Here is a 22,087-nt window from a genome sequence, read left to right as displayed (position 1 = left end):
AGTTGGGAATGTGAAAGAATGTTATAAGCAAAGGAGAGACATGTGGTCATCAATCCTTAGAGTAATTGAACCATTTTACTCTAACTCAGCATGGAAAGAGCTTTTTGAAGATGAGGAATTGAAGAAGCAGTGATGCTAACTAACAGGCTTAATAGCAAGAGTTGCAACTGCAGCTTCAGCAGGGATAGGTTCATACAATGCCACATTAGGATTTCACATGCAAGAAAGAACCCGTTAAGGGTCTTAGAGGCATGACATGACCCAATTCAAATTTTTAAATAATACTTCTGTATGATGTATGGTGAATTGCAGCGAAGCAAGAATTGAGGAAGGAAACAAGTTAGTAGGCTATTGAAACAACTTACATAGGCTTGAGGGCCTTGGTCAAGAAGGTGGCAGTAGAGACGGAGAGAAGCACACACATTGGTATGTAGTATGATAATGCATGAAAACATTTGAATATGATTAAATTCTTGGCAGTATCCATGAGATGGATGAAGGAGGAGCCATTTAGTGAAATAGAAAAGGTCCAAAGACAGATGGGTTAGAAGGTCTCTGCTGCATATGGGCTCATTGAATTTTGCAGTGCCCATGAGATCTGTAAACAGAATTGCTAAGTTCTGGAACTGAGAAGACAGGTATACATTAGAGACACCAAAATTAGAGCTGTTATCAGAGAGATGGTATTTAAAACTAAAGGTGTATATGAGACTGCTTAGAAAATGGAGTATATAGTTAAAAAAAAAACAACAACTCTGAGAGCATTGTGTAGTTCTGACACTTAGAAGCTGAGAAGCAGCAGCCAGTAAAAGAGGCAAAGAGAAACCATACATTAAGGAGAAAATTATGGGAGTCCACAGATTTTGAGAATACAGAGTACAAAGTGCAGCTTGCAGAGACAAATAAGATAGAAACTAAAAATTGGTGACTTAAGAAAAGCAGTTTGGAGAGCATGAAGGGGACAGAAATCAGTGTGGTATGAGTTGAAGTGTGCTTTTCAATTTTAAAAGTGAACATTCTTCATATTGAGAAATTTGACTTTGAAGAGGAGGGAAAAGATGAAATTATAACAGCTGCAGGCTTTAAAAATGCTAGCTCTGGGTGCAGTAGTGCACACTTGTAATTCCAGTGGCTCTGGAGGCTGAGGCAGGAGGATCACGAGTTCAAAGCCAGCCTTAGCAAAAGCAAGGTGCTAAGCCACTCAGTGAGACCCTGTCTCTAAATAAAATACAAAATAGGGCTGGGGATGTGGCTCAGTGGTTGAATGCCCTAGAGTTAATCCCTGGCACCCTGCCACACACACCAAAATGCTACCATTTATCTTAGATTTAAGTTCTAGCCACACCTTTTATCAGCTAAATATCTTGGGGAAATTTAAAACTCTGGAAACATGATATTAATTGTACTGTGTCATAGGATTATTGACTATTAGGTGAGATAACAGCATAGTATCTACTAGTGTTAAGTACTCATGCAATGTTAGCTATTATGTATGTGCATGATATTTATAGTGATATGAATCTGTATATAAAAGAATATTTCATGTAGCATAAGTGCCTGAAAAGAATTAAGTTTTAAATTGCTAAATACTGACCAGATATTTTTCATTTAAGTAGCTTCACCCATGGGATTTAAAACACATTCAGAGTACATTTTCTCTCTTGGAAGCATTTTAATAGCTTACTTTTTGGGGTGCCAAATTTACACAGAAGCAGTTTAGCCAAGCAGTGCTATTGATGATTTCTTCTTTATCTAGAAAAGATTTTAAATATATTGTGCTAAAAAAGAGGAGAGTTTGAAGCCGGTCTGTTAAAGTGTAGAAAATCTGGGAGTCAAATCTGGCCACCAGAGGGTGCTGGATAGCCAGCAACCTGGGCCTCTCCTAGAGGCTGAAATCTTGCCCTCCTGAGAGGGGTTTCTGTAGATGCCTCTATTCATATCCATGGAATGCAAATACCATTGATCTGAAGATGGCCCATCTTCTTGACTCTTCAGGACCAATGATGCAGGTGGAAGCCTTCCATCCTCAACAAACCTTTAAAATTCCTGAGTCAAACAATTTAACTTTATTTACACCTTGCTTATTCAAAATTTGCTTTGGTCACAATTCAGTTAATTTAGGATTATTGAATTTTATTCCATTCTACTGGTTGCCCTTTTGTTACTACTAATCCTTAGGCATTCTGTAAGTTACTTAATTAATGTGATTTAAAAGATTTTACAGAATAAGTTATGTTATTCAATACTTGGTCACTCTGCAAGGTTAAAAACTCATTACAATAAAGTGCCTTTTTGTTGTTTGTTTTGTTTTGTTTTGTTTTAATATTTAGATCAAAGATTTGCCAAGGGAAAAACAATTTCTGGTGATTGAAAATTAGAAGGTAGCTAACAACCAGAAAGCTACTTCAACATTTAAGAGTTCTTTCTCCTTTCTTTTGACAAAATGGTCCAGTACAGCTGGCAGTTGTGACTAAAAATGGACTGTGACAGTGAGGCTAAAAAGGCCTTGTAGTAGGTACAGTTGAGATTAGGTAGTGAACATACCTATGAGAAGTAGGTATTCTTGAGAAGAAAGCAACAGTTAGGGCTGTCCATCTCTGCCTGTTTCTAATGGCTGAGAGTGATAAGAGGATACCTGTGGGTTGGTGGTTGCCAGACTGGGGTGGGCTTCACAGGGTTACAAGATCATGTACTCTGGTTAAAAGAACTATAGTAGGAAAAGGTTTGGTCATATGGACATTCCTAGCTGAAAATAGGCTAGAAGAACTAAGATAAATAGGGGCATCCAGAAATGTGCTGTTATGTGAACTAACTTGCAGTATTTGAGTGTGTCTGAAGGTCATTACTTTGCATGCAGTGCTTTTCAAAATTAATTTCTCTCTTTCTGGTATTGCACCTCTACTCTGAATCTAATAAGGCAAAGAAAATTTCACTCAACAATATACTTGTTTAAGCATGTTTTAAAGAATTCCAGTATTTGTTGGTACCAGGTACTGGATACTCATACTAGGGCTGATCCATCATTTGTTTGGGATTGGGAGTTACATGACATTGTCTGTGAATATAAAACACTATCAGAATAACTATCCAGTAGATATGCTAGTCTTTGAATAATGGTATGTATCAGTCACTTGCTATCTTATGGAAAGTTCCTCAGGAACACGTTGAATTCAGTACCCACATAGCTCTTTTATTATTTTTTCCACAGGAAGTAAACTAACAGTATGTCTTTCATTTGGTAGTAATTAAAGATGCATTTTTCCTTTTATCCTTATTAAAATGGACTTTTTAAAGATGTAGCTGAAATTTCATCCTGCAAAATAAAATGTAAAGATTTACTAGTAAAACTACTTCATATTAATGTATATTATTCAAACCAGAGCTCAAATTCAGATCCCCAAGTTTCCACTCAAGACCACAGTCTCCTGACTTTCCAGTAGGTAGATGCAAAGTGAGATCAGTTACTCATTATAAAGTACCCCAGCAACAGTCTCTGCCTCCAATTCCATGTCTCCATTAGTAGTGAGGCCACTCAGAAAGTAGGTTTCTGGCTCAAGGGAAGATGAAGCCAAAGCTTTGCTTCCTCTGGGAGGGGCAGTAGCTGGGTTGCACCTTGCCCTGACAATTTCTGGGAAACTTGGGGAGGCACTCATTTTTATAAGATAATATTAGAGGTAAGATTTTAGTGCCAAGTTCTCTATTAAATTAGTTTGATACCATTTTCAGACATTCCTCCCCACAAAAAAAATAAAGCCTTTGTAGGCCATTCATTTACTATATTCTAAGTGTGAAAATTTTAGTTTGTAATAAAATGTCTACTCTAAACTATTATGTTTGCAAATGACACTGGCATATTACTTTCTTGTCTTTATGTTCAGTCTAAGATGATGACATAACCCACAAACACTACTGTCTTTTCCACATACCAGAATAATGAGAGTTTGAAGCATTTACTTTTGTGGATTTTTTGGTGCATATTAATTATACACAATTGTGGCATATTTGTCTGTGTGTATAACATAGTTTGATCAGTTTCCCTCCACAATGCCTACTTTGCCCTCCCTCCTCCCTCCTCCAATCCCCTCCCTCTCCTTTAATGGTCTCCCTTCTGTTTTCATGAGTCCCCCCCTGCCTTTTTTTCTTTTTCTTTTTTCTTTCCTTTTTTTCCTCTAGCTTCCTTATGTGAGAAAAATCTCATGATCCTTTTCTTTCTGAGTTGGGCTTATTTCACTTAACATGATAGTCTCTAGTTCCATCCATTTTCCTGCAAATGACATAATTTTTTTATTTTACTGGCTCTTTTTACTTACGTATGACAGTAGAATCCATTTTAACATAATTATACAAGCATGAAATATATCTTATTTTAATTCTGACCCCAGTACATCTCCTTCCCTTTCCCCACTCCCTATCTCCTTCTCTCTATTGAGCTTTCTACCATTTACCCAGTTTTTTTAAATTAATTTCTTATGGATGTACACAATTGTGAGATTCACTGTGGTGTATTCATATACGTACAAAGGAAAGTTATGCCGTATTCATTCCAGACTTTCCTTTTCCTCTCCTCCCTCCCTTTCTTTCATTTTCCTTTGTCTTATCCACTGAACTTCTGTTCCACACCCCACCTCATTGTGGGTTAGCTTCCACATATCAAAGAAAACATTTGACCTTTGGTTTTTGGGGATTGGCTTATTCCATTTAGCATGATAGTCTCCAGTTTCATCCATTTACTGACAAATGCCATAAAGTTGTTCCTTATGACTGAGTAATATTCCATTGTGTATGTAGACCACATTTTCTTTATCCATTCATCTGTTGAAGGGTTGGCTTCATAGCTTAGCTATTGTGAATTGAGCTGTTATAAACATTAATGTGGCTGTGTCACTGAAGTATGCTGATTTTAACTCCTTTGGATATATACTGAGAAGTGGGAACACTGGGTCAAACCATCCTTAGTTTTTTGAGGAATCTCCATACTGCTTTCCAGAGTGGTTACACCAATTTGCAGTCATACCAACAATGTATGAGTATACCTTTCCCCCTACATCCTCGCCAACATTTATTGTTACTTGTATTCTTGATAATTGCCATTCTGTATGGAGTAAGATGAAATCTCATTGTAGTTTTAATTTGCATTTCTCTAATTGATAGAGATGTTGAATATTTTTTCATAAATTTGTTGACCCATTCATATTTCTCTTTTGAGAAGTGTCTGTTAAGTTTCTCTGCCCCAAATGACTAATTTTTGTTCTCCTTTCTGCAGACATACTGAATTTTCTTTATCCATTCATCTGTTGATGAGTACATAGGCTGGTTTTAGAACTTGGCTATCATGAATTGTGCTGCTATAGATAGGGGTATGCATGTATCTCTAAAGTAAGAAGCATTTACTTTTGAAAATTGGCATCTCACTCATAGGACACATTTAAGTTAATAATTAGCTAGTTTTATGTTCCTTTAGTATTTTTATTTACATTTGTAGCATTTCTGAACTTATTTTTTTTAAGATTTTATCTCACTCCAGTCAGAATGGCAGCTATTATACATACAAACAACAATAAGTATTGGCGAGGATGCAGGGAAAAAAGTACATTCATACATTGCTGATGGGACTGCAATTTGATACAGCCAATATGGAAAACAGTATGGAGATTTCTTGGAAAATTGGGAATGGAACCACTGTTTGACCCAGCTATTCCTCTCCTCTATCTGTACCCAAAGGACTTAAAAACAGCATACTACAGGGACACAGCCACATCAATGTTTATAGCAGCACAATTCACAATAGCTAAACTGTGGAACCAACCTAGATGCCCTTCAATAGATGAATGGATAAAAAAAAAATGTGGCATAAGTGAATATTACTCAGCAATAAAAGAGAATAAAATCATGGCATTTTCAGGTAAATGGGTAGAGTTAGAGAAGATAATGCTAAATGAAGTTGGCCAATCCCAAAAAAACCAAATGCCGAATGTTTTCTTCAATATAAGGAGGCTGATTCATAGTAGGATAGGGAGAGAGGGAACATGGGAGGAATAGACAAACTCTAGATAGGGCAGAGGGGTTGGAGGGGAAGGAAGGAAGCATGGGGTTATAAATAATGGTGGAATGTGATGATCATTATTCAAAGTACAAGTATGAAGACACAAATTGGTATTAATATATTATATATACAACCAGAGATATGAAAAATTGTGCTTTATATATGTAACAAGAATTGTAATGCATTCTGCTGTCATATATAAATTTTAAAAAGGTTTTTTTTAAAAGATGGACACAATATCTTTATTTATTTTATTTATTTATTTTTTATGTTATGCTGAGGATCGAACCCAGTGCCTCACATGTGCAAGGCAAGCTCTCTACTGCTGAGCTATAACCCCAGCCCCTTGTGAACTTATTTTTAAACAAACATCAATGAAAAGAAAACGGCAAAAGCTGTCAGCATAAGTTTCATTCAATTAGTGGTTTGCATAACACTGATTATTATTAAAGTAGGCTTGGATTTTATGTTTAAACATTTTCACAAGAGCCTTCCTATTCTTCTTCTTCTTCTTCTTCTTCTTCTTCTTCTTCTTCTTCTTCTTCTCCTCCTCCTCCTCCTCCTCCTCCTCCTCCTCCTCCTCCTCCTCCTCCTCCTCCTCCTCCTCCTCCTCCTCCTCCTCCTCCTCCTCCTCCTCCTCCTCCTCTTTTCTTTTCTTTTCTTTTCTTTTCTTTTCTTTTCTTTTCTTTTAAATACCTGAATCTTCTCATGGAGTTTTAATTGAATTTGTACATTTGTCTTTAGTAACTGGGAAAATGAAAATATATTTCAGCCAAAAACCATACAATTTTAAGATTGAGGATGCTAAAATGTTACCCTATGGTAAATTTTATTTTCTAAAGCAAATAAGAATGAAGAACTTTGTTTTATTTATTTTTACTCTTTAAATTTTTGTTAAGACACATTTGCTATATTTGGAGTTCATATTTTATAGGTAGCTATCAAAGCATGATTCTTATTCTAGAGTGTTTTTTAAAAATCTACAGATTTAGATGCTTCAAAACTAAAGCTTTTAGGAATCCTATTTATTTTGAGGTGTTGCCTCATTACTAAAAGTATTGTATTATTGTAATAATTACAAAATATCCTAATAATTATATTAGGATATCCATTACAATCTGAATTTCATGATTTATAGTTTTTAGCTCACCTTTATTTTAAAACTATTTTATAGATTTAAAAAAGTGAGTTTTTACATCTTCGTGAAATGAAGACAATGAGTTCTTTATCAAAATAAATGTATTACCAGACAAACAGAATAAACATGTAATGGAACATGAGACCATCCTGGAATAAAATTAATGAGATATGTGGAAAATACCTTAATTTTCCTAGATACTCTTTTTGCTTTACAAATTTATCTACTTTACCTCTACACACACACACACACACACACACACACACACACTCACCACACATGCACTTGTTAAAGTAATTAGATGTTTACTTCATTATTGAAAAGAACTTTCTGTTACTGCAGAATTGACACTAGAGTCCACAGTAGGAATCCCATGTTCTAAAGAAAGTCACCAACAATTGAGTCAAGACACACCTCCCTCCAGAAATTAATCACTTACTCTGTAAATATTTATTAAGACCCTACTGTGTTCCAGGCAGTATTCTAAGCACTGGGGATATAGTTGTTTACAAGACAAATCCTGATCCTGATGGAATTGACAATCTAGTGGAAGGGAAGACAGTAGCTCTCTCTTTACCTAGATTAAAGTCAAGTGAGGGGACTTTCAGAGAACCATTCCAAAGAATGGTGGTGTCCTTTAGAAAAGGAGAGTGGCATCTGCCAGCTGCCTACTAAGCTAGTTAAACCTGTACATCCACTGACCTGTCACTAAAACAGAGCTCAGTGAGCAAGTTTCTAGGCATTCTGGGAGGAGAGGTGGTTTATTAGTGTAGACACTCATGCCTGTTTCTCTCCGGAAAAGTTTTGCAGGTAGGAAGACTTTTGTAGGTAGAGCTAAGGCCTGCAGGATAACAGGACCATAGTGTACTATGAAGAAGAGCCAAGGAGACTTCTCACCTTCCATAGGGCCCTGTGGTCCCTGGAGAGTGTGAAGCAGAATCTCCATGATCTCTGTGCTCTAAAAGAGGAGGTCAGAAGTGATAATGCTACACAGATAGCTTCCAGGCCAACTAATATAATAAGATTATAGGCCAACCTAGAAGAGGACTAGGCTGCTCCTTTCCACCAGGAAAATACTGACCACATCAGAAAATATACAGATTTTCTCCTTTTGTGCACATACCACAAATAATCACCCACACCACAGGAAGGCAAGGGAATCCTCCCTCACTGACAGTCATCATTTACCTGTCTCTTTTCCAGCACCCAGCAACAGAGGAGCTAGACCTTGGAAAGGAATGGGGAAAAGGTACTTCATTTAGCCCATGCTGATAGGAAGGGGCAAGATTTGTATTTCATATGGACTTTGAATAACTAGAAGTGACCAGAAGTCAGTGAGATTTGGCCAATATTTCTTAAGGGATATGTCAGGGAAATTTGGCATAATATAGCTCAAAAGGTGTGATTGACAAGTTGTTTTAAATTTATATAATAACTCCAAAGATTCAACGAACCAATCACCTAGTTACAGATATATTTCAAGAATAGTTTTTTTAAAGCTTGTGATCTTACATATTTGTCATATTGTTAATTTTTTAAGAATTAAAATACATAAAGACAATTAGTAAAGCATTTGTGACTTCATCAGTGTTTTAAACTGTTCAAAGTGTTACTGAGGTAAGACATCAAACAAAACTAATAAAACTTTTTCATCTGCCCTTAGTATGTCCAAAAGGATTTAATTACTGGTTGGTTTTGAGTTAGACAAATTTGCTTTTAAAGCTACTTAAAATATATTTTAAGAGCAGAACTGTATGTGAATGATGTTTTTCTTGATATTCTTAGCAGACAAAACTACTTAATAGAAACTGAAAAACGTAAAAGGAAATGGTATACAACTGCCATTGAGGAGTGCAACTAAAATATGATCATCCCTTTTTCAAATGGGTGGCCAAGATTTCTCTAAGACAAGGTAGTTGTTGTAGTGCTCATCAGTTTAATAGCTCATCAGCTAGATCCAAGATGAACACAGCACCAAATCAAGCATGGGGGCAGTCTAACCTATATCTGAAAAAAACATGCCTTAATGGTTTTGTCAGAGCATGTTGACAAAATTATGGAACCTATCCCAAAGGGCTATGTAGAAATGTGGGGGTTTTTTTGTTTTGTTTTGTTTTGTTTTTGCTAAACAGTGCCGATTCAATAGAAAAAGTTAATAAGTGTATATACTTTTTCATTAGACCAATTGTGACTAAACTTCATTAATGTTAGTAAAATATTTCACTAGGCACAACCTGGTAAGAAAGATTTAAAAGTAGTGTCTTGACTATTTTTAATCTATAAACTGTCTTAAAAATTGTTGAATGTGATAAAGAAGGGTTTGATAATTCTTAGAGACCCCAGAAATAGCTCTTGAATTCAATCCAAACTTACATTAGGGGGTTTAATGTTGCCTTTTTGTGCCTTGCATAAGCCCCTCTAGCTGTGTGATCTAATGTGGGTCACCTCAGTGACCACATTGTAAAATGAGATTGGTAACATTTACCCCTTGATTGTGATTGTTAGGATTAAATGATTTAGTGCGCAGGACCTAAGATAGTATCTAGCATGTTGCAAATGATCAATAATCCCCTTCTTTTAATTGATATCACAAGGAAACCATTTTCTGCCTTTTCTTTGGGAATGAAAATCTAAATGTCTTAAGTTTCTTCTAGATGCTCTGAGGTTAAAAAACCAAAACAATACTCTGTAGCAGTTTGCAGTTATAGTCTTAGAATATTTATAGTCATTCAGTCACCAGAAGACATGGACCACTTAGCTCTAAACAGGGTAAATAATGTCTGTTTGAAGAAGATTCTAACTAGTAATTTGATGATAATACAGATATTTGAGATCATGTTTTTAAGGGATTTACAGTGATTTACTTTTCTCCTATAATGTATCAAGTGCCTGAAATTATCACTCAATTATTTTTGCAAATACATGTCTTAAATGTTTATGTAGGTTTTTCTTTAAACAGGCTTCATAGTTGTTTGAATTAACCTGAAAGTTTGCTCATTGTATTCTGCTTAGTGCCAGAAATTAAACCAGAAAAATGCCAAAGATATTAATGTTTTAATTTTTAAAATCTTGGGTACTACCTTTTATCCTTGTTGCTCAATCTTATTGGTAAAAGCACCTTACCTGATATACATAGAAGCCAGTCAGAGGATCTAACTGAGTCTTGCTAGTTCTTTGATGTGTTTTCTGCTCAAGTTTAGTAAAATGAATGTGGCAGCCTCCATGAACAGTGTTTTCTAAAAACCAAACCAGATTCTGTTCAACACAGTAAAAATTTCAGCTAAAATGGAATATTAAGGGGAAAAGGAATATGTTGCTTCAGGCTACAAACATCTCAGAACAGTCTAAGGCATGCACTGGTAAATCTTACAAAATGCTATAGGCAATTCAGCATTAAAATTGCCATAGAAAATTATTGTTGTTAGCCATTCTGTTGATAGTTCATATTGTTAGAATTGCTAGCAGATGGGAAAATAGATGAGTCAGGATACAGTATTAGCAATCCATATTTTTTTAATCACAGGCTACTAATAAGGTTTGTAGCATCTGTGAGATTTATTTAAACAGTTGCTAGGAAAGTTTGTTTTCTCAGTAAACACAGAAAAACTTGTACAGGATTTTCTTCATTGACTCTTTAACTGTATGTACATGTGTTTGACTTAAATTAGCATATAAGACCATTTACTTCATTGTGGTGTTGTCTTATTTATTTTAACATACTGATTATTCCAGCAATTTATAAATCCATTAAACCTTGAAATGTTATCACATTATACATTTTAAAGTTTATAATACTTTATGTTGTTTTTTGAGATTTACCTAAAGAATCTCTAACATAATTAGGACTGTTTTTGACAAAACAGAAAATAATATAAAAATCTAAGGGTCTTCCCCTAGACAAATAAAAAATATTTTAGAAAGTAATTCCAGCTTATCACTTGACTGTGGTATTTTAAATTTTTATAGTAGATTAGATATGTAAACTTACAGGAAGTTCTAATTTTACTGACAGATCCTCCTGATGAATTATAAGCAGTGTTTCACTCTTCAAAGTTCAGAAATAATCCTAATATTATCAGTGAGTTGATTTAATCTGATTGAATCTTAATCTTCTCCCATTACTTAGTTATTTGAACTGCTGTTTTATGTAAGAACTAGAAAATGAGTTATAGTTTGCATCTTTTACTTGGGTTTTCTTTTCTTTCTTTCTTTCTTTTTTTTCTTTTTTTGGTAGAGATACTGAGAAACGTAATAATTTTTGGACATCGATCTATCATTTTACCTCCTATATGAAACATGATAATCCAGGGTTTCCTTAACAAAATGAGTTCCCTATACCAAACTACCAATTTTCAAACAGAATGTTTATTTCTATTGAAAAAAAATTTGACTTTTTCATTGAATTTATGAACAAGCATCTATTTATTCAAATCTCTTTATTATTGTTAAGAGGTTTGGGGCTTTCCTTTAAAGTTTTTAATTTGTTTTTAAAAACAAAAAGAGCTAGGAGATCCTAGTTCACAGGTTGACATGAAGCTTAAAGAATTCTGCCTTTTGCTGAGTTTTTGCTTTTTATTCCATTGCAGAATACTATTCCACAAAAATGTTGTACACAGATTTTCAATTCACTGTGGCCTTCATATCTGAATACTTAAAAAACATTTTCATTTTTAGCTCAGGTTGAAGACCCTGGGAATTTCTCAGCACTGTACCTCATTTGTGGTGATTTCACATTTTCAACTCTGGATAGTGCTAATATGAGATTAAGAATATCACACTTAGTTACTGAAGATATCTATTTAAACAGAGTGTGCTACTTGGAAACATGGCCACACTTCCAGTGAAATGTCATATTAAACAATTAGTTAATTTGAACTTGCAGAATGAAAAAGTATGTTTGTCCTCTAATAGAAAGTAGTTAACATGTTTCACTGTCTTTTGCCTTCTTTCTTCTCCTTCCTATTTAAAACTGCCTACAGAAATCGGTTAGGTTTTCATGAAAGAAGAACAAAACATTTTAGCTTATTGAGGTTGAGACCTAATGGGTCAGAAATTGATAGAGGCTTTTGTGAGTCTTCTCCTCCCCAAATGATACAAATCAAACTGGATTATAGTCTTATTTGGTTTTGAACCTGAGCTGGCTGCATCCCTTTACAATACTTTCTGCTGTCTCATAGATTTGGTTTCTTTTCTTTTTTGGGGGGAGGGAGTCAGTTACTGGGAATCGAATTGTCAAGCAGATAACTTAGTCATTAAAAAAGTGACTTTTTACAGTGTCATACCAAAAATTTTTTTCAGGTCCATACAGTTTATCTAATCTCAGTTTAAACCCTTTTATGGAAATTGATTTTAACTTCTTATTAATACTTCTTGCCCCTAATATTTATTATCTCAAATTTCCAGGAAGAGCAAAATTGCGAATAGATTTAAAAAAAAAAAACAAAACTTCAGGTAATGAGCCAATATTATTCTGAAACATCATTTCTTCAATATTTGTTTTTGAAAAAGCTGTGCTTCCACTGCCTTTGCATCAAATTTCTCTCCCTGTAATCATTTAGTTTGTTCATTAATCAAGCATGTGACTGTAATGTTGTAAAGATTGTAGACTACAGTATTCTCTTGCACTGTGAATGCTTGCAGATTTGAGAACCAGTTTGTTGTATATGTTCTATTTCATCATTAAATTCAAAATTAAATTATATTAAACAGAATTAGCTTAAATCATTTATAAAAGCCATTTCCAGATGAGTTATTCATTTTTTACATTTGTTCACAATGTATATATAGTTTAAAATTCTTTTATTTACTAACTTGACTTACCAGATTTTAAATTCCAGCAAACATAGATCAAAGACTTGTTATTTCAACTCTAGTTCACATCTGAATTTATTTTGGAATTAATATAATGTTATAAAGTGAGGGTAATAAGCTATATTGTGTTTTATATATCATCAAAAAATGGCTCATATGTAACATTTCTTTACTCTATTGAAAAATATAAATTCAAATTGATTTACCATAACTTTGTTAATTCATAAATATAACAATTCTAAAGTGATTTCCTTCCTTTTCAGAAAGATTTTCAGGAAATCTGATCGTGATTAAGGAAACTTTGGTCAAAATAATATTGATATTAATTCAGGAAGCTCATCTTTTCCTTCTAATGCTATTTTATCTAATCTGTGAATCTTTTTACTTCTAAGGCATTGAGCAATGCTATTTTCCAAGACACTGAAAACGTCACTTCTGCCATGTTTCTCTCCCAAAACATGTTCATGCCTGTGGGAGACTTAATAGCTATAGAAATCAAGTGCCAACTATATATCAGTAGGGCTTAATCAGAAATCAAACCCAGCCAGAGATTTATATCTATAAATGATACCCAATATATAAAAAATTTTTAAATTCTCTTAACTTCTTTTTCCTTTATCTTTTTTCTATATCTGACATATATATTAGTCATATTTCTGCCACTGTGACAAAATCAACTTCAAAGAGGAAAAATTTATTTGGCTCAGTTTCAGAAATTTCAGTCCATGGTCATCTGGCTCAGTCGCTGTGGAACTGTGATGAAGCAAAGTATCTTGGCAGAGAAGGTATTTTGAAGCAGAGCTTTTCACCCCATGGCATCTGAGAAGCATAGAGAGAGAAGGAAGAAAAGACAGGGACAAGATAGTCCCCAAGGGCATAACTCCAAGGACCCACTCCCTCCAAGTAGTTTCTGCCTTCTATAGTTTCCACACCCTCCCAATATTTGATTCAGCTGTGAATCCCTTAATACATTAGTACATTGATGAGGTCAGAGCCCTCGTGATTCAATCACTTCTCAAAGTCCCCACTTCTGAACATTGCTTCATTGGAGAATTAAGCCTTCAATACATGAAACTTTCTAAGACTTTCCAGGTTCATACCATAACATGATAATCTAGAGTCATTTAGAAACCTACTAATATTGTTCTATTAAAATGAGAAGAGCCCCTGACTACAAAGGGATTGGGGATTATTTTCTATTGTACACAATAGACAGATTTTAAGCTCAGGGAGAAAACCTCCTTTCCCTGGATATTCTCCTCAGCCATGATTTCAGTAGTAGCCTAAATGCTAATGATTCCCTTGGACTGTATCTTTAGCTTGAATCTTTCTCTTGGTTTCCTACACCACCAAAATTGCAATCTATGTATGATATCTCCAACTTGATATGTTGCTTGTACCTCAAATTTACCAGGACTAAAATCAGTTTTTTTAACAACATGCCTTATTGATAGTATCAATCTCTACCTCATTACCCATTCCAGATTTAGACCTGGAGTCCCCCAAAAGCTCATGTGTTGGCATGATCCCCAATGGTAGTACTATTGGGAGGTGATGGAAGCTTTAGGAAAGGAGAATCAAAGGAGTAATGCCTTTGAAGGGTTTATTTTCTCTCTCTCCTTTCCTCTCTCTCTGTGTATGTCTGTCTCCCTCTCCCCCTCCCCCTCTTCCCTCTTCCCCCCATGATGTTCTGCCTTACCTCAAGCCCCACAGGTTGGAACCAAGTAGCTGTGGACTAAAACCTCTGAAACCGTGAGCCAAAATAAGTGTTTCCACCTTTTAAATTGTTTTCTCAGATATTTTGCCTCATCTACCAAAAAGCTGATTAACATAGGAAATTGGTTTTGAGAAGTAAAGTTGTTGCTTTGATTGTACCCAACCATGTGGTTCAGAAGCCTTTGGAATTGGTTTGTGGGAGGAGTTTGGAAGGGTTTGGAAATGCAGTCTAGAAAAGCCAAAATGTTGTAAGTGGAACTTAATGGGTAATTATGGTGTGAGCTTGGAAGACCAGAATGCTGATAGGAATGCAGACAATGAAGATTGTGCTCATGAGGTTTTAGAAGAGAATGAGGACTCTATTTGGAATTGGAGTAGAGGATTCATGTTATATACTGTCAAAGTGTTTGTCTGTATTTTGCCCATGCCCTGAAACTTTGAGTGGGACTGGGATTAATGGTGATGGACTTGTTTATCTGGAAAAGGAGATTTCAAGGTTGCTTTCAGATTTGCAGTAAGAATCTGGAACAAAAAACAGTTTGACCAGAAAAATAAGCCCATGTAAAGTTGGGGCCAGGGAAGGTGTGGTTGCTAAAGAGATTAACACAATTAAAAAGAAGCCAAGTACTTTGCACTGGGAAAATAGAATAAGATGCCTTGAGGGCTCCTCAGGAATCGACCTAGACCCCCCACTTCACAGGGTCAAGGACATAAAGGTGTAAATTTGTTTGAAAGACTTTATTTGTGGAGTTGGAGGAGGTTGCTGCTCACACAAGTTTGTCTAGGGAATTGGTCCCCTGGAATTCACTCCCCCGTGCTCATATGTCCAGGTACTCAGAGGCTGCTTGCAGCTGTGGTTTAGGTAGACTCAGCTACTGCTCAAATCAATGGCAGACCTTGACCTTGTCCACATGATGCTGATTTTATAGGCAAGAATTATAGGATCACCAAACTTGAAGCCACAATCACTCCTTAATTCTTCCTTTCTCTGGACCCTTCATAATCACTCAGTAAGCAACGAAAGCCCTACCCATTCTACTTTCACATTCTCATATCCCTCTTTTCTTTTTAGTCTTCACTTCTATTTTCCTGGTTGAAACATCTTCTTACTAAACTCTTAACAGTAACCTGCTGATGGGCTTTCCTACATCCATCCCCTGACAATCCGTTTTCCATATCTACTATTGGAAATATTTTTCTGAAGTTCATATTTGATCATGTCACATCTAGCATTTCTTTCTAATCACATAAAGTTTGTAGCAGTACAATTAAGATCTTTAGTGATCTGGCCTTGCCCATTCTTTCCTGCTACAGCTTCTATTCCTCCTTCCCACATAGGTCTTCTTGAGTCTCAGCAGCCTGTTAGACATGCCCTAAGATGCCACACATTCCTGTGCCTTGTATGTTTCTGCTCATCTGTTTGTTTTTCCCCATACCCATCCTTTTTCTGATTTTCTACCCTCCAGTGAGTTATCTATGCACGGACTTGTCTTGCCAGCCAGATTGCAAGCTCGTTATGCGAAGACTGTTTTATTCATCTCTATATCTACAGTACTTGATCCATAGAAAATATCCATAAATATATTGAGTCCACTGAAGTTCCCCGCCAACCCACCTGTAGACAGCTAAATATGTACCTTATACAGAATCAGATTTCCTGTAACCTCAACCTTACACAGCTAAAAATCTGAAATCATATTTTTAAAAATATGCAAGCACTAGAAATAGGTATAAAAAAAAGCTTCTGCACTAGAGACATGCTCTATGATTTTCATACCAACCTGGGCTTTTATTCACAATCTATTCTTATTTAGTTTAATGCTTTATAAGATTGTTTAATTGCTGTTCTAGTTTCCAGTATATGAACAAACCAAACCCAGTGTAGAAATACAAGAGTATATGTCCTGTGATGGCCAAGAGGATGGGCTGACAATTTTCATCAGATGAAGATAAAAATCCTCCCCCCCACCCCGAAAAAAGAGAAAACTAATTTTGGCACTCACCATAAAGAAAGGTTGCTTTAGTTCCTCTGCCCTCCTCTTTAGAAGGCAGTATATTTTGTAAAATACTTCAATAAGCTTTTCTGTTCAAGATGATTGACACAAAATTTTATCATACAAAAAAACTAAAGTTTAGGTACTTTATTAATTTACCTTATATGGGACATCTGATTATTTAATGGTGTCAGATAGTGGTTCTTCACTATCACAGAGCTGTTTTTCACAAATTTTTCATATTGAAAATATAAAAATCGGGGCTGGGATTGTGGCTCAATGATAGAACGTTCACCTAGCACATGTGAGGCACTGGGTTCGATCCTCAGCATCACATAAAAATAAAAAATAAAATAAAATAAAGATATTGTGTCCAACTACAATTAAAAAATAAATATTTTTTTAAAAGAGAATAGAAAAATCTGTTGAAGGAGAGAATTTTTCTTCTGAGCAGTTTCTTTCCTGAATTCAGTCCATTACTGTAATATAATATTTATAAACTACTGGCAGTTTGCCCCCAGTAAAGCTAGTACAAGATATTCACAGGTGTATCTTAGTGCAAAAAAAATTAAAATAACAATTGTTTGCTTTGTATGATGTTATTTCTGCTAGCATTAGAGTAACCCATTTGTTTGTTCTTATTCCTTCTTATCTACCCATCTTCATGTCGTGATGTTTAGCAGTATAGTTGGATAATTTCTAGAAATATGTTCAATCTCTACATGATTCTAGAACCAAATGTTAAATTGTGGTGTTTATGAGTGTGATACAGAAATTCATAGATGAGAAAGATCAATGTGGACTAAAATAGAAATGATATCTTGAAGAACACTGACGTGGAATTGGATCCTTTGTAGACACAGCTGGGCATATCTATCTCAGAGAAATGTGGCCAGGTGTCTGTTGGCCCTTCAACTCAATATCATCTGTTGAGAAAGTTTCAAGGTTCTCTGTTGGCTTGTTTATCCCCACAATAATTTGAACAGAACTGAGCATAAAACTAATGTATGACTAATACATGAATTAAAAATTAATTAATAAAATATATAAGCTATAAATTATATGTGTATATTATACCATAACATAAAAAGCTAGGCTGATTTTGTGACATGACTAAAGAATAACAGAACTTATTTTGCATGTACCAGAGCTTCTACCCCAAAGTGAGTGGTGTTCATCTTCCCATTCCATTATGGAAACCTGTACACTCTTCTCCATAACACTGCTATTTCTCAAAATATCTTTGGAACTCCTCCTCTGAATTTCCTTCAGAGGCTGACTCATTCTTTTCAGTATCCTCAGAATCTTTTTCAGCTAAGAGTAGATTTGAATTTAGGAAGGAGAAGTCACATAGGGCCAGGTATGGTGAGTAAAGCAGAGAATCGGCTGAGAAATGCTATTTTTGGTAACTATAAGTAATGAGAGTGTTTTCTAGTTTGACTCATAAAATAACCAAAAATAGTTATCATCATAAAACAAAAGGTAAGTCGGAAGTTTATCATTTTAAAGTCTGATTGCTCATATAATTTTCTGGCCCCAGAATTGGTCATTGTTCCCCAGAATCCTGACCTGTTTTATCTGACTCTCACAGCCCCATGAAACCTGTCTATTTTTCTTTCCACATTCCCACTACAGATTCATCTTCTGACCCTCTTGTTCTCTGGCAGAGCCTCCTCCTCAGGGCCCTGTGCACTATTCAGAGGTACCTTCCCTTTCAAGAACTAGTCCAGTTCCTACTCCTGGAAGGGAATCTTTTCACTCCCTAAGTTCCACTGAATTTATAGTGAGGCTCCTTTCTTTTTGAGGAAAGGCCTATTCAAAAAAACTGGTTGCTGTCCCCAGGAAAATACACACATGTTGAAGAATTTTGCCCCTGAGAAGCTTGTTCATAAACTTCTCACTATCATTTCCACCATGCACATTTGGGGCTTTGATGTTTGGGGTCTTGGAATCAGTCTTTACCCTTCCAACTAACCTCCAAGTTTCTTATTGGTAAGGAAATAGTACTTCTTTTCTTTCCTTACTGTATCCACGAAAATGTTGAGTATGTAATGATTGCATTCTGAAAATTTGGGGGGGTTTAAAAGGTTTTTATGTTGTTGTTTTTTTAATCTACCTGCCTGCTACCATTGCTATCACATTTGGTTTTTATAAGAGACAGAGTTTTAAACTTTTTTTTGTTTATAAGATAAAAGCTCAGTGTGTTAGGTTACATATCACAGGGCATCCTTTAAGCCCCAGATGATATCCCTAAAATGTGTTTCTCAGGAGATAATCCATATCTTCCTGTTTTGACATATAAATAAATACTGTAAAGCTCAGATGCCATAGATCCTGTTATATAGCAGAGCAGATTTTATCCCCTTTACACATCACACGAGGACTCTCTCCTGCTGTTACACAGGAAACCAGTAAAGTATATGCTGTTGTCATCTCCTGAAGCCAACATAATCAAACTGTAATGTATACAGTGAAAATTCAACAGGCACTTCATTTTCAGATTGGCCAAACCCACATCAGAACTTACACAGTTTATATCAGGTGTGGGATATTTTGAATCATGAATTTAAAACTTTATTTTATCAGAATACTTAGGGTAAAATTCTTCTGGGTAATGTAATTTTCTGTTTAACTGAGTTCTTAAAATTTAAACATTTAGTAAAATGGATGGTAAACCTGTTAATTTAATGTTCATTTGATCCTGACCCAGATCTTGGATGATCTCTGATAAGTATTTGTGATTATTATAGCACTAGATGGCCGGCAAAGATATGAGATTGTAGTGACTATCCTAGAAACATATCCTGAACATCTGCTTGTTGAAAGCAATGGATTTGTCTTTGTGGTTTTTTAAACATTTTTATTAGTTGTTGATGGGTCTTTATTTTATTTATTTATATTCAGTGCTGAGAATCGAACCCACTGCTAGGCAAGTGCTTGCTCCACCACTGAGCCATAACCCCAGCCCTTTTGTACTTTTTTTAACAGATATTTTCATCAGCTTATTTTTCCTCATTTTCCCTTTCCTAAAAGCAGAATTTTTGATTGTTTTGTTGCAAATTACTTGAGATCTTGCAGGGTGTGGCTTCTGGGTTCTTCAGGGAAGGAATTCCTGTTTTAATTGTTAAACCACACTTCAAAGGCGATGTAAAGAATCTGCTGAATTATTTATGTATGCTAAGACTCATTACACTTTAATGTTTCATGAATAATTTTACTATATTAATATTTTGGGCTTTTTTATTATATCTAGTTAAAAAATCTAAGTTTAGAAGAACTGCAGATGCGGTTAAAAGCACTGGACCCCATGATGGAACGAGAAATAGAAGAACTTCGTCAAAGATACACTGCAAAAAGACAGCCTATTCTGGATGCAATGGATGCGAAGAAAAGAAGGCAGCAAAACTTTTGAGTCTAATTTCTCTCTGTTTTATAGCTACTCTACAGACCAAGAAACCACTAAGAATTAAAAGAATACTATGAGTTTTTTTTTAATCCCTAAGATTTATGCTCTACAGCTAGGCAAAGATCAAAAACTAATGATGGCACATACCTATGAAAGTTCCCAAAAGACACAATTTACAATTGTTTCCACTGTGTTTTCATTTTTAAACTATGAAAACAATAGAAATGTGTTCTTCTCTCTCTGTCAGCTGAATACCAGCAATAAGACTGTTATGAAATGAAGGCTATATTTAGAGACCTTGAAGATCCAAAGCTATTGTTTAATTGTATAGCAATGAAGGGCTTTATGTTATAATATTCTTTACTCTTATCTAGAAGCCTATTTATTATTGTATCTTCTTAGATAGACTTATTTATTTATGCTATTTCACTTAGTTTTGTTTTTAAAAGACAGGACAGGATAGTTTTATGAAGGTTAACAGTGATAATGTACAACCAAATTATATTTTAAGCAGGGTGCTAGGGGTACATACCTTGATTTCCAGGATAGTTTTCCAATAAAAGCAAAGTGTAATAGCAGTAGTACCCAAATGGGCTAGGCTTTTTTATGTTGAAGCAATAAATTTTTACTTTTCAAAATTTTGATTTTTTGATTGTTGATGTTTGGTACAAGTAGAATATATATATATATTGTCAAACAGACCAATAATGTTTAAAACCAAAGAAATGAATGAAACTTGCACAAAAGAAAGTATGGTAAATATTTTTAAAGAAATGAAACCTTAAGACGAATGTAATTTGTTAATATTGTTTCATGTTTCTTGTATAAGGTCTCTTAGCTAAACTGAATCAAACTGTAATAAGCTCATCAACCTTATTTCTGTGAAAATGTGCTCTGTATAGTCACAGGGCTTTTTGTTGATTTCATTTATTTCCTGGAATTGGTAAACATCGTGTGCCTGATGATAACAAAATAGCAAAAACATTTGTACTAAACTGTGCAAGCCTTGGGGACTGGGGGGGGTGGTTAAAAGCATTAAAAAGAAATTCATTTCTAAGCTGAATGAACATTTGTATAATTGAACTGGGACCAGTTGTTTCCTAAGCTACATATGGCCATCTTGACAGTGTTTGTTCTTTTCTATCTTTAATTATTATGTGTAAGTCATAAAGAAAAATAAATTTTACTGTGTCACCCAGCACATTTCATCTCTGTATCTTTTTTAAAACTCACAACCTAGACTTTCTTTTCCAAGCAAGGAAACTACAATAGGCAGGAAAGGCTAGATTATGAAGGGATAACAAACCTAAAACTTTAGTGGCTTAACTTGACAAGGCTATTCCTTAGTTGGGCCCCAGGCCCATCCCATATTGGCAGAGGACCCTACTCTCCTCATCCACTCCCAAGGACATGCTGAAACAACATTTGTGGTCACCATAATTGGGAGAGGGCCCTAGCAAGTCATGCTCACTCTAGCAGCAGTGATGTGTCAAGTAATCCATAACTCAGTATTCAGAATTAGTCACATGGCCACTCCTAACTATATAGGTCAAACAGACCAGTAATGTTTAAAACCAAAGAAATGAATGAAACTCTTGCACAAAAAAAAGCAAGTAAGTACAACCTTACCATGTGGCTAGAATTTGCCAATGTCTGCCACAGAAGGTACATCATCTCTGGACAGCTTCCATTCCTTTGTTTGTTTGTTTGTTTGTTTTTATATATATATATATATTGTAGATGGACCCAATACCTTTTTCTTTCTTTCTTTCTTTCTTTCTTTCTTTTCTTTTCTTTTCTTTTCTTTTCTTTTCTTTTATTTTATTTTCTTTTTTTTCTTTCTTTCTTTCTTTCTTTCTTTCTTTCTTTCTAATGTGATGCTGGGGATCAAGCCTTGTTAGGATGGTCAGATGAGCTGATCAACTCAACTCAGCCCTATTTCCCCCGCCACCAACAACAACCTAACACCTAGCCTGGTA

At 35.2% G+C, this 22,087-nt stretch overlaps 1 protein-coding gene across 1 annotated transcript in view; it reads left to right on the top strand.

Moving 5' to 3' along the window:
• The window catches only part of Stk3 (serine/threonine kinase 3), a 278,492-nt gene extending 257,186 nt beyond the window's left edge, over nucleotides 1-21,306 (top strand). The window contains exon 11 of the mRNA XM_076836036.2: nucleotides 19,956-21,306. Within this exon, the coding sequence (XP_076692151.1) occupies nucleotides 19,956-20,114 (159 nt within the window). The 3' untranslated portion in view covers nucleotides 20,115-21,306. The remainder of the gene's footprint in view (nucleotides 1-19,955) is intronic.
• Nucleotides 21,307-22,087: the final 781 nt, after the last annotated feature.

The sequence above is a fragment of the Callospermophilus lateralis genome, chromosome 16 (genome assembly GCF_048772815.1).
Source record: "Callospermophilus lateralis isolate mCalLat2 chromosome 16, mCalLat2.hap1, whole genome shotgun sequence".
In the NCBI taxonomy this organism is placed as follows: Eukaryota; Metazoa; Chordata; class Mammalia; order Rodentia; family Sciuridae; genus Callospermophilus; species Callospermophilus lateralis.
The sequence above is the reverse complement of the archived record's forward strand: the minus strand, read 5'-3'. Positions and strand labels throughout refer to the sequence as shown.